Genomic DNA, 13,062 nt, shown 5'->3' with positions numbered 1-13,062 from the left:
GCATCTAACACAATGTTACATATTATCCCTACTTTGCATGAAATCTCCCAAAATCTATTAAAAGCAGGAAAGATATTTAATGTGAGGAATCATAATTTTTGCTGATGGTTGTTAAGAATGATAGAGAAAAAATATATCTGTGTGTATAAATATAAATATTAATGTTATTTCATACTAACTTTAATTCCCTTCCTAGGGATTAGGTATTCCCACATCATCTCTTTGTAAAATCTATTTTCTCAATATTCCGGCCTCCTCTTATAGACAGCTAAATCAGCTTGAGAAAGAAGACAGTAAATAACTAGCCCTTACCTAGTTTAGTGGAATTCGTAATACCTACTTGTTCAAGGTAAAGAGGGTTTAAAGGGAAAAACACTTTCTATATATTGGCATCTGGTATTTATAACTATACGCTTTAGTTTGTTCCTATATTAACACTTTGCATCCAGGTCTGTAAATGTTCTTGAATTACTGATATGCTTCTCTTCTTTTACAACAAGCATACAGTATACAGAGAATCTGAACTGATTTTTCAGAAAAGCGTAACTTGACCTACATCTTCAATGCTGGGAGCAGGCACACGAACCGCCAAGCACCTACTACGAATAGGCGGGATCACTTTAGATGTAGAATTGCAGCACAAGATCAATCTGCAGGTAGACATATATTTTTCCATGGTTCTTCGCAAGGCATGCTGAGCATCTTTGGTGAGTTTGTCAACTTCTGTCAATAACACCACTGAGTCAAAGAGAAACAAAACAAACTTTAACTTGAGTTCACTCAAACTTTAACTTGTCTCTTTCTTCCTCCCCATTATCCAGGGTGAAATCCTAAATAATAAGCCTGATATACTACTCTTCCCTTTGGCAAAGATAAAGTTATAAGTACGGTAAAATTACTTTATTTTTTATTTTAAAACACTACAATCATACTCCGGTTTCTCTTCAGATCATATAAATCTTTCGCCTTTTACTAAGGATTTGTATGGATAGGAACAGCTCTGAGTTTTTAATATTGTGAGACCTTGCATTGGCAGGGCTAGTAAAAAAAAAAAAAAAAGAATCTATAATCAAACAAGACCAAGAAACACTAGGCTAAATGAAGTTAAAAAGTTACTTTGTAGTAGAAATCATTGCAACCTTTATTTATATACACTAAAATTTACCAAGACAAGGAAGTACTGTGCTGCATTTCCCCAAAATAACTTTACTCAGCAGCACATTTCTGTGGTACATCTTAATCTAAAATATTAAATTCCAAGGAATAGACTTTGGAAAATAGTGGTGCAAGAGATGTAGGCAACAAGGCATAAAGATATCTGGCCACCATAAAGTAAGATTCCATCTGGCCACAATCACAGATCAGCCTTAACACGGTTCAGGAATAATGTAGAGACAGAAACTGAATCCAGTATTGTATTTTTCATTACATTAACAAATTATTTCTAGCAGATGAACTAGTGGCATGCAGCATTTCGATCTGCCCCATAAAAATAAACAGAACAACTAAAGATTCCAAGACAAAGAACGCATGAACATTTTACAGAAACTAGGCAACAAGCTTTACCCAAGAACCCCAAACATGAGCACATGAGAACAAGAAACTAAAACTGCAAAGGCCCACATAGTATCAGCAACGGTGTGGGAGGAAGATTTTGACAGACTTTAAGATAGGAAAAGCTCAAAATCACCCACAGGAATATACTAGAAACCATGATGGGGCCAATTTGAAAGCAGTTGGCCAGGCACAGTGGCTCATGCCTGTAATCTGCCTGTAATCCCAAGATTTTGGGAGGCTGAGGAAGGCAGATCCCTTGAGCGCAAGAATTCAACACTAGCTTGGGCAACACAGCAAAACCCCATGTCTACAAAAATACAAAACATTGCCAGGCCTGGTGGTTTGCACCTGCAGTCTCAGGAGACTGAAGTGGGAGGATTCCTTGAGCCCAGGTGGTCAAGGCTGAAGTAAGCTGTGATGGCACCACTGCACTCCAGCCTGTTGCAACACAGTGAGACACTGTCTCAAAGAAAGCAGCAGTTTTACCGAGGTGGGAGATTCAACAGAGCCCAATTTATGGGTGAGACCAAGGGAACCCTGACGCAGTAAGGTTTGACAGAACAGTAGACTCTGAGAATACCAAAATGAACCTCCTTTCTAAGACAATGTTCCATGTGGCTGTGGCTGGTGCAGGGGCTTGTGCCTGCAATCCCAGCACTGTGGGTAGCCAAGCTAGGAGGATGGCTTGAGGACAGGAGTTCGAGAATAAGACAATGCTCCACAATGAGAAGAAATTCCAGAAACAGAATCCAAACTGAGAACAGGTAAAAGAGAGACAAAGAATCCCAATAAAGGTGACAGAAAATAAGATAGGGAATAGAGCTCAGAACACAAGGTCATTTATTTAATTTATTTTTTTATTTTATTTTTTGAGAGACAGGGTCTCACTCTGTCACCCAGGCAGGAGTGCAGTAGCTCGATCATGGCTCACTGCAATCCCAAACTCCCAGGTTCAAGCAATCTTCCCACCTCAGCCTCCCAAGTAGCTAAGACTACAGGCATGAGCCTATTTTTTTTTTTTTTTTTTCCTTTGGCAAGATTGGGTTTTGCTGGTCTCAAACTCCTGGCCTCAAGTAAAGTGTCATATATTTTTGATCACTTTGTAAAACTAATACAAGAGGTAGCTGTAGAGCCCCAGACCTAGAAAAAACTCTCTGGCCTGCCTCTGCTTCCTAAGCACAGGAAAACTCACTTTACTTTTTACAAAATGACCAACACAAAAGGATCATCGCCAAATTTAAACAGTTATGTAAGAGTCGAGCAGAGGAGCAGAATAACATCTTTATGGATGTGAAAGAGTCGAAGTATTTTCTAAACTGTTAATTAATAGTTATTGTTCTTTTTAAGGAACAGTAAGCTTCATGTGAAAGGTTATTTCAACTGTAATTGGGTGGTAAAATATTGTTAGTATTTTTAATGACCCTAAAACATTTCACTTTTAAAGGTTTGTAATTGTAATTAGGTATTATTAATTTTGACTAAAATGTTAAATTTCAACTAAATTTCTTATAATAACAGATCTTCAACATTTCTCTTTTAATATTAATAACAGATTGAGGATAATGGCACAGTATTTCCTACATTTACATATACATGTCATTATTTTGCATAGTGATGTTGGAAATAGTGAGTAAGCAGTACTTGGTAGGCAGAAAACAGCATATTTTTAAAAATTAATTCAACATGACAAGTGACGTTTACTCTAGAAATGCAGAACAGTTTTGTTTTGCCTTTTTTTAGGGATACAGTCTCGCTCTGTCACCCAGGCTGGAGTACAGTAGTGCAATTACAGCTCACTGCAACCTTGAATTCCCAGGCTCAAGCAATCCTCCTGCTTCAGCCTCCCAAAGCACTGGGATTGCTACCATAAGCCACTGTGCCTAGCAAAAGTTTTAATATTAGAAAATCCAGTAATACAACCTATGATATTAATGAACTAAAGAAAAATCAGAAAAGCACATTCATGGATGAAAAAGAAGCATCAGACAAAATTTAACACACATTTGTGTTAAAGACACTCAATAAAATAGGAACTTGAGAATATTTTCTTACCGTGATCAAATATATATACCTCAGACCAAAATTCAGCAATTAATTATGGGAAAACACTAAGGCTTTCCTTCCATGGACATCTGCTATCTCTATTACTATTAAGCACACTATTGGGGGGTTGGCCAACATAATTAGAGAAGAAAAAGTATTTAGAGCCATAAAAATTGGAAAGAAAAAGCAAAAATAATTTACAGATTATATGGATATACATCTAAAAAAAACCTCAAACTATCAAAAGACAATTACAAACAGTAAGATAATTTAATAACACAGCAAGATATAAAAGTAGGATATAAATGTTAGTAACTTACATATATAAAACATTCAGAAAATATAAGACTCCATATATAGTAGCAAAAAATAAATTCATAAATGTAAATTTATTTTGAAATATGGAGACTGAGGAAAGAAATCAGCTGAGAATATGTACAGGGAATTCACAAAATAATAAAAATGAGCAATATTAAACAAAGGAAAAATTTATCGCACTCAGTAAGGAGGAACAAAACGCTATCTTCTCCACTCAAACTGACAAAGGTTAAAAGGAATTGTCTTCAGTGTTGGTAAATGTCACAGAGAAATGAGCACTCCCAAACACTGCTATTGGTAGTATAAATCTATACCCACTTTCAGACAGAGAATTTGGCAAAAAGTATCAAAAGCAATAAATGATGGCATATTTATTATCACAAAATCTCACCAGTAAGAATGTATGCATATATATAGAAAAAAATGCTTGGAAGATAAAGTCTAAACTGTTAATAGTAGCTGTCTCTGGATGGTGGGAATATAGCTGATATTATTTTCTTTTTTATCTAAATATTTGATAATGAACATATGACTTGGGTCATAAGAACAGCTATTTTAAAATCATGTACTTTCTTATTTGAAAGCACATATTTTTATTCATCTTGTTCTAAAATATCAAATGGATGGCACAAATAGTCCTCTTTCACATAAAATTCAATTCCATTAGACTATAAACTCCCATGAGCACAGAGATCATACTTCTCTCTTGTTCACTTTCATAACTCAAAAAAAAAAGAGAGAGAGAGCACTAATGCTTGTCAGCTTCATAAAACGAAGTCTTTTGATCACCTACCTTTAAAATCCCTTTGAGAGTTTGTTTCAAGTTGTTGTGATTGTGCCACTGTTTTTAACATCTCCTGAATGACTACTCGGTCACTATTTCCAGCATCACTACACAAAACAAAAACAATGGTATATAGTATGCCCTTAATATTGTTATTATAAGGAAAATGTTGAGGTTCTTAAGTGGTCAAAATTTCAATCAAAATTAATATCACCTAGCTATAATTATAAGCTCCTTAAAAGTAAAAAGTTTTAGGGTCATTAAAAATACTAACAATATTCCAGTTGGATTAACATCACTGAAAACACTAAAAATGTTCTTACATTAAGTTTACTGTTAACATAAAAAAAGCAACTACTAATAATTAGGTAACAGTTTAGCAAACACTTTGACACTTCTGTACTTACTATAGAAAATTAATACCTAATTATAGTTCATTTCTCAACTATCTATAATTGTTGAAAATACAAAAAATAACTCTTTGAAACAGAAATTCAATCCCTATTCCTCTTCCACATCCCCAAAATAGCAAAGATCTAAGAGAGAACAAAGAGAAATCTGCTCCCAGCACTAGAATGAAACTGACTCAGAGATTCAGTAAGGCGATGAGATAAGCAAATTGGGTTTAAGACACAAAGTCAAAACTCCATATTGATCTGTCATTTACACCAATATTATTGCTTTGGCACTCCAGTCAAGGACCTCTCAAACCAACAGAAGTCAATTTAGGCTGAATGAATGTTAATTTCAATCACCCCGAAAGCAACAGGCTTATTCTCCAATTGGTTATCTATGCTTCAGAAGAACTCACAATGAGAAAAACAGGTCAAAGCAGTTAACTTTATTTTCTCAAACAGCCACTAAGTTTTCCCAAGTCACTACTACTATTATAGATCAATATACCTACAGTGTTGCTCTTACAATCATTTTCCTAGCCAAGAATCCAAAACATTCTCCATTTGTCTATGGAATTAACACTCCCTTTGTTTTTATGATCAAACCCATTCCCAACAACCTTATTTCTGTTAGTTTTCTTTGAGATGCCTAGAGAAAATAATAATACCTATCTGTTAGGGTTGTTTTAAGGATTAAATGTAATAATCCAGGTAAAGCTTCTCACAAAGTGCCTGCTACTGAAAACAACATACACATTAGCTTGTAATGCTATTCCTCCTGCTCCATTTGGTCTCCTCCCTCTCCCTGAAATGGATGTTCACTCTTGCCTCTGTGCCACTGCCCATGTTGCGTATGCCTGACAATATCCTCAATTCTATTCTCCTTTAAGAACTCATATAGTCCCACAGATCATTACAGCTTACCCAGTTAGCTCCCAGAATCATTTCTACACCACTTCATACTTAACAGCTGTTGCATGAGTTTTCAATGCCTCTCCAACAAGTTCCTAATCTTATTACTGCATGACAGAGAATAAAGATATTGGTTGGTGGACTATTACAATACCTCCAATCAAGAAATTTAAGCAAAGAGAGTGACAAAGAAAGATCTGGCGACTCAAAGTCAATTTCTGAAATATTTACTCCAAACACTGTAAATTTTTTAGACACACTGCTCATCAGTAATGAATGAGCCAATATAATTTAACAAAAATTTACTGACAATATAATATACTCTGTGTACATCAATGAGCTCCCTAGAGCTAGAAAAGGTAAATACATCGTCAAAATTATTTGACACAGAAGGCAAAACGGTAAGGGCTTTAGGATTCCCATTTCAAGCAGGGCAGCTCCACTTTAATCTGTTTTATAAACTGTGCTTCCACATGTATCAATTTACTTCAAAAAAGGATTTCAATCTTTAAAAAAACGAAAGCCCAAAACCAATTTCTTTAAAAATGCTTAATTTCTATATGGTAGTAACTTACCTAGGATTAACTTCAAGGTGGTAGTTACTTGCAATGGTGCTAATTTCAATTTTCTTTTTAGATGGAGTCTGTGGACAAAGAAAAAGGTATTTTTAACATTTATTTATTGCCTATTTCCCCACTCTTTTGTATTTCCATTGGTTTTCCTTTCATTATACAAAGTAAAACTCAAGATAACCACCATTCCATGTTTTAACTTTGTTAATCCCACTCTTTTCTCAATGTGCAGATAAACATGTTTTTATACAAATTGGGTCAAATCACACATCCTGTTTTATTGTGACTACCTTTTTCTTTTCCTTATCTCCAGAAATCCCCAAACCAAATCTGTAAACCATTTGAAACACAGATCATTGCAAACGATCTGTTCCTTTGAGTCTTTTCCATGTTAACACAAAAATAAACATACACGAATATATTTTCGTGGAGTGTCAATTTCTTGTAAAAAATAAAAATTAAAAAAAGGAAATCATACACAAGTCTCTGTGTTTTGCTTCTCCTACTTAATATATCTTGGCAATCCTCTCAGACAACTAGCACAGTGTTATAGTCACACACCAACCTATGGCATGGATATTCCAAAGCTGGTCACACTGATGGACATTTTGTTTTCTGAAATCAAACAATTCCACAATTAACATATGTGTACATATACTGCTTTCATTTCTATGTAAGAGATTCCCAGTTTTTGGGATTGAAGGGAATGTGTTTTCTAACTTTAATATAATACATATGTGTATGTACGTATTGACCAGTTTGCTTCATAAAATGGTCTAACGATTCACTTTTCCACTGGCAACTCTCTTCCCCAACATTCCCCATCTACAGTAGGTTTTATCATGCCTTCCAATTTTCCAGTTTGGAGGGTATATAATAGACTCACACTGCTTGACTATCACAAAGGTCAAACATCCTTACATGTGTTTACTGCCACTTACATTTTTCTCCTGTGACTATTTGTTACAAAAGAATCTATTATTCAGTTTTCTACCAGATTGTCTTTCTGTTGCCAATTTGCAAAAATCTCTTATTTATACATTCCTTTCAAATATTTTGTAACAATCTTTACTTTTTCTATTGATTTTATGTATAATTTCTGCCATAGCAATTTTTTTTTTTTTTTTTTTTTTGGAGACGGAGTCTAGCTCAGTCACCCAGGCTGGAGTGCAGTGGCCCGATCTCGGCTCACTGCAAGCTCCGCCTCCCGGGTTCACGCCATTCTCCTGCCTCAGCCTCCCAAGTAGTTGGGACTACAGGCGCCTGCTGCCACGCCTGGCTAATTTTTTGCATTTTTAGTAGAGACGGGGTTTCACTGTGTTAGCCAGGATGGTCTCGATCTCCTGACCTCGTGATCTGCCCGCCTCGTCCTCCCAAAGTGCTGGGATTACAGGCGTGAGCCACCGCGCCCGGTCGCAATTTTTCAAATTCATATATCCAGGTGTCTACTTCTCTTCTACAGTTTTAATGTTTTCCTATAAAAGGTTTTATTTACCCATGAGCAATTCATATAGTCTAAAAAATTTTACTCTAAGATATTTAGTGTTTCATTGTAACATTTAAGTCTTTAATTCATCTGGAATTTGTCTCTATAAATTGTTATGTCATAGGGACTCAACTTTGTTTTCTCTGGATAGATAACTAGTTATGATGACACACTCTGTTGGCTCATCCTCTTCCACTGATTTGAAATAGACCTCTATCACATTTTAAGCTCTCTTTCCATTTTCACTTAGTCTAATTCTCTATTTTCATGCCAATATAATACTATTTTATTTACAATAATCATACAGTATGATTTACTACCTGGTAACACAAGCCCTACTTCACTAGTCTTTTTTCATAATTACTTTAGCTAGTCTTAGAAATGATGGACTTTAAGATCATTTCATACAATTATAACAACCACTTGAATTTTAATTAGAATTTCGTAGAAATTTATAGTGTCACCTGGGGCAAACAGATCATTTAAATTATTAAGCCTTCCATCTGGGAACATGCTGCAACATTCCATTTGATTGGCTGTTTATTGTCTCTCTATAAGATACTAGTTTCTTCTGACAGATCTCACACCATTTTTGTTAAATTTGTCCCTATATAAGAACTTCCACCACAACATACAACCAGTATCTCAAACTCAATGTATCCAAATATATGCTAATCAACACTAGCCTAAAATCCAGTTACCTTCCTGAAGATTCTGTTTATAGCACTGCCATCCACACTCAGCATATGATTTTTTCAATGCCTAATATGTAAAGACATTCTACCAGAGGATATGAAAATGAATATATGTTCTTGACATACAGTCAAAACAAATACAATCTTGTCAAAGTAGAAGATGTATAAACTACTACAACCAAAGCAAAACAAAGTAAGTACTATTAAAAGTATAAACTACAAGTTGTAGAAGAAAAGTTAATTCTAACGGGGTAGGAAAAAGAAGGATACATTTCAGCTAGATTTTAAACATCATCTATAATGGAAAAGCATAAAAATGCTCTACATGGTATGAAGCTGGACATCTTAGCAAGGGCAAGATCATAGGAAGCCTCTCAACATCCCAGAGTTTCAGGCCTCCTTTCCCAGTCAGTCAGTTGCCCACTTTTTAACAAGTCACTTGATACCATGTTTAACATTTTTCTCAGAATGATTCTCTTTCTTTCCATCCCCATTACTGCTCTCAGAAAAATGAAGTTTGGAAACCTGAGCTCTAATTCCAGCTAAAACATTGTCTTCTTAGGCAATCTGAAATTAATCTCACCCTCTACATTTTACCCCAAACCCTCTGTTGCTCTTATTTCCTATCTAACATAAATGGCTTTGCTCTGTTTATAACAGGTCTATAAATCAGTACCTCTCAAATCCTGTGCCCCAAGACTACCTGTGAAATTCTTATTTAAATTATACATTAGGAAGCAATTGGGCTGGGGGCATACATGACCAAGACTGAAAGTCCCTGCTATAAATCACTTTCAGGGCCTCAAAGTGAAATGCTTACTGTGATGGTCTGATGTTCAATTCTCAATTTTTCCACTCCAACACCATAAAGTTCACGTAGAATACACATAATTCTTGTCTTTTTTCCAGCACCTGATGGTCCATACACTAACAGATGAGGAAAGTCGCCACACTGCACCTGAAAAAAAAGAACAAGGCGTTTTTCCCTAGTCAAACTGAATTGCTCTAGGTAGAACCAAACTACTTTTTAAGTATCAAATATTTTATGTATCTACCCATGAAACTCCAAGTTCATGGGTAGATATACCCAAGTTTTTATATATGTGTAAAACTTGGAGTTTCATGGGTAGATAAACAAAATATTGTGTATCATATATATGTATATATATTCTGAAATGTTTACTATTCGCCTGGCACTAATTTTGTATAACTTACATACATGACACAGCACATGCAAGACACAAAACTAAATGCTAGAAAGCAGGAACTCCTAAACCTGGCTATCAGAAGCACCTAGAAAACTTTTTAAATAAAGGACTGACTAAGGAATAGACCGTATCATCCATGAGATTACGATTCTGTAACTCTGAGATTCAGGCCTTTCTTAGTTTGGACTATTAGAAACAGTCCCTGTGATAACAATTCAGTGTATTTGGTTCCTTTGGGAGGTTACTTGTGAGATAAAGGAAAACTTCATAGGAGAGGAAAGGAAGGCAGCCACTAAAGAGTGTGTTTTCAAGTTGAATGCCTCTAGGTATCTGTGTTTGATCCTGCTAGGGAAACTCTTAAAGCCAACATAAACACCCACCAGAGTGTCAACCTACCCAGGGGGTGGGGAAGCTGCAATATCATTATCTCTGATTAGTTCTTTCTTGAAGCCTGCTTAGGAAAGTGGATGGGGGAAATGAAAGAGCATTAACTTCAGGCATTTCAAATCTGTTTATGGGTGTCACAGAGAGAAAAGCCCTCAGGCAAAGTACAGATCTACAAAGTTAGAAGTCAGAAGTCAGTCTACTTAAAAGCAAGAGGACTGGGTAGGGCACTAACCGTATCTGCTGATGATGAGTGTTGCAAAAGCTTTTCAGGTGTTTCTAATGATCAGTCTGGTTTGGGAACCAGTGCTACAAAGGCTATAAAGATGAGTGGGTGACAGACCTTAGCCTCAGGCACATAAAATCTTTTAAGGCAAAGTTCTGTAAATAACCATTATCGAAAAAATGGAATACGTATCTTAAGAGAAGGGCTTATTGCAATGAATTTTAATACCTTGTAAACTCATCCATCTCTGTCACAGAAAAGTCTCAAGGAAAAAAACTATTCAATCTAATACAGTGCCTGGAAAATGGTAGGTGTCCCATAGACACTTACTGCCTTTGTTTTTTAAACTTCAATCTAACCAAAAATAAGGATTATGCCTTAAATGTTTCATAGTTTGATTAAGCTGCAAATAAAAGAGTAAACAGGTGAACATTTCTTAAAAGCAAATTTAACACTTAAGATCATGATATAAAATTGATGTCCAAAATATACATTCCAAATTCTGTACAACAAAAAGTGGCCACAGAAAATAAAATGTATTCTATGACTAGGAAAACTGAAGACAAAGCTATTGATGGAAAATGTAATTTGTCCATAAATTATGGATACTGCCATAATCAATTTACTTTAAATTAGTATACATGCAGTATGAATAATTAAAGATCAATCTCGCAACACTATCAACTAGTCTAATGACTTTCATATGTACAGTCGTTTCTTATTATTTCTTATTTTTAAGAAGCACTTAACAATTAAATAGTATCTGTAAACCTAAGAAAGGTCGGTAAGGGAAAACCAGGGTATTGGGCAAAAACATTTCAACAGCATCATATATTATCTGAGGTCCTTAATAGGAGTAAACAAATGTCTTCCACAGACACTAAATAACTTAGTCTCCTAAAGATCCTTCTTCACTCTCTACTCCCTGAAAGATTCAGTTCGTTCCTCACAAAATATTGCCATTAGACACTTTTATCAACTACAACAAAGAGGCATCAGGATAGAGGGGAGGGAATCTTTCATAAAGCACTAATCTCAGCCAGGCACGGTGGCTCACGCCTGTAAGCTCAGCACTTTGGGAGGCCGAGGCAGGTGGATCACCTGAGGTCAGGAGTTCGAGACCAGCCTGGCCAACGTAGTGAAACCCCGTCTCTACTAAAAAATACAAAAATTAGCCGGGCGTGGTGGCGGGCGCCTGTAATCCCAGTTACTCGGGAGGCTGAGGCAGGAGAATCTCTTGAACCAGGGAGGCAGAGGTTGCAGTGAGCCGAGATCACGCCATTGCACTCTAGCCTGGGCGACAAGAGCGAAACTCCGTCTCAAAAAAAAAAAAACAACTAATCTCAGGAACGTCCTAGTACAATTTATTTGCTAATTTTATGATCTTTGGAGTAAATACATATTTACAACACTTTACTTGTCAATGACAACACTGACATCGAGAAATCTTAAGCCAGTTAGAAAGCAAATCTCATGGTGTCACCTATGCTGAAAATGTTCCAACGGCTTCCCATCTTATTGTGAGACTTACTAAGTCTGCACCCCCAACTCCCATTACCCTTCCCGCTGGTTCACCATTATCGGCTACACCAGCCTCCTGAGGTTCTTAGAATATGCTGTGCATATCACTGCCTGGGAATTTTGCACATGCTGTCTCCTCTTACCTGTTCCACTCTTCGCTCGGATTTCTGTATTTACGACTTCTCAATTTCCTTCAAGTCTCGGCTCAGATGCCACTTCTCAGAGGAACTTTTCTTGTTTAAAAATACAAGCCGGCCTCCCACACCTTTTCCCCCTTCCCTTTGTTATTTTTCTCTATAATACTTATCACCTGCCAATGCAGGAGGAAGAAGCACTGCTCCTCAGGGGAGTGCAAAACCCCGAGCCAGGGGGCCTCCGCTCTCCCATGCTCCCGGCCCCCGCGGACTCACCAGGTTGCGCAGCTGGGTCGCCTGCTCCTTGTGATAGTCCAGCCGTCCCAAGGAGCACGGCCGATACTTGTCCACCCAGAGGCTCATGGCAGCTCGACTTCCCGGGGACCTACGCTTGAAAGTCCCGCGCGAGCGCGCGTCTTCCCCTTATCGCAGAGACAAGTTTTCCCGCGAGCGCCAAATCTCGTGACGTCACTACCGGTCGCGGCTGCGTAAACGATTTAGGACGCAAAGGCTACGGGGGCCGTGTGCAGACAAAATTAGCTGCCGCGTCGGTGCCTTCTAGTTCTGAAGTTCGCTGCTTTGTTTTCTCTTTGTTCGCACCCTCTATTATATTCTATAAATTATCAGGCGAATTGAAAATGTGGTTCTCACCCTCTTGGCGTTACATCCGGATACCTCAGAGAAGACACTTCCTTTCATTTATTCATTCACTTAATTCATTAAACAAAAATTTACTAAATATCTGCTAGGTGTGGAACTCAGTTTTCGGCACTAAATATACATCTCAGGGTTTCACTCACTTGGCAAGTACCCAATAAAGCTTCATT

At 36.9% G+C, this 13,062-nt stretch overlaps 1 protein-coding gene and 1 non-coding gene across 5 annotated transcripts in view; one reads left to right on the top strand and one right to left on the bottom strand.

Annotated features, from left to right (window-relative positions):
- RFC3 (replication factor C subunit 3) overlaps nt 1-12,723 on the bottom strand; it is a 206,511-nt gene extending 193,788 nt beyond the window's left edge. For 3 of the 4 annotated variants that reach the window (XM_017951174.3, XM_009191748.3, XM_003913753.4), the window contains exons 1-5: nt 12,512-12,723; nt 9,583-9,720; nt 6,585-6,652; nt 4,712-4,809; nt 557-738 (exon numbers count right to left, since the gene is read on the bottom strand). In XM_017951174.3, coding sequence (XP_017806663.1) covers nt 557-738; nt 4,712-4,809; nt 6,585-6,652; nt 9,583-9,720; nt 12,512-12,598 — 573 coding nt within the window. In that variant the 5' untranslated portion in view covers nt 12,599-12,723. Of the gene's footprint in view, nt 1-556; nt 739-4,711; nt 4,810-6,584; nt 6,653-9,582; nt 9,721-12,244; nt 12,470-12,511 lie in introns of those variants that run through there. The other variant, XM_009191749.4, reaches the window with a different exon arrangement.
- LOC116270644 lies at nt 929-1,039 on the top strand. The gene has a single exon (XR_004178792.1). It is a non-coding gene; the product is annotated as a U5 spliceosomal RNA (small nuclear RNA).
- Nucleotides 12,724-13,062: the final 339 nt, after the last annotated feature.

The sequence above is a fragment of the Papio anubis genome, chromosome 15 (assembly GCF_008728515.1).
Source record: "Papio anubis isolate 15944 chromosome 15, Panubis1.0, whole genome shotgun sequence".
NCBI classification, from domain to species: domain Eukaryota; kingdom Metazoa; phylum Chordata; class Mammalia; order Primates; family Cercopithecidae; genus Papio; species Papio anubis.
The sequence above is the reverse complement of the archived record's forward strand: the minus strand, read 5'-3'. Positions and strand labels throughout refer to the sequence as shown.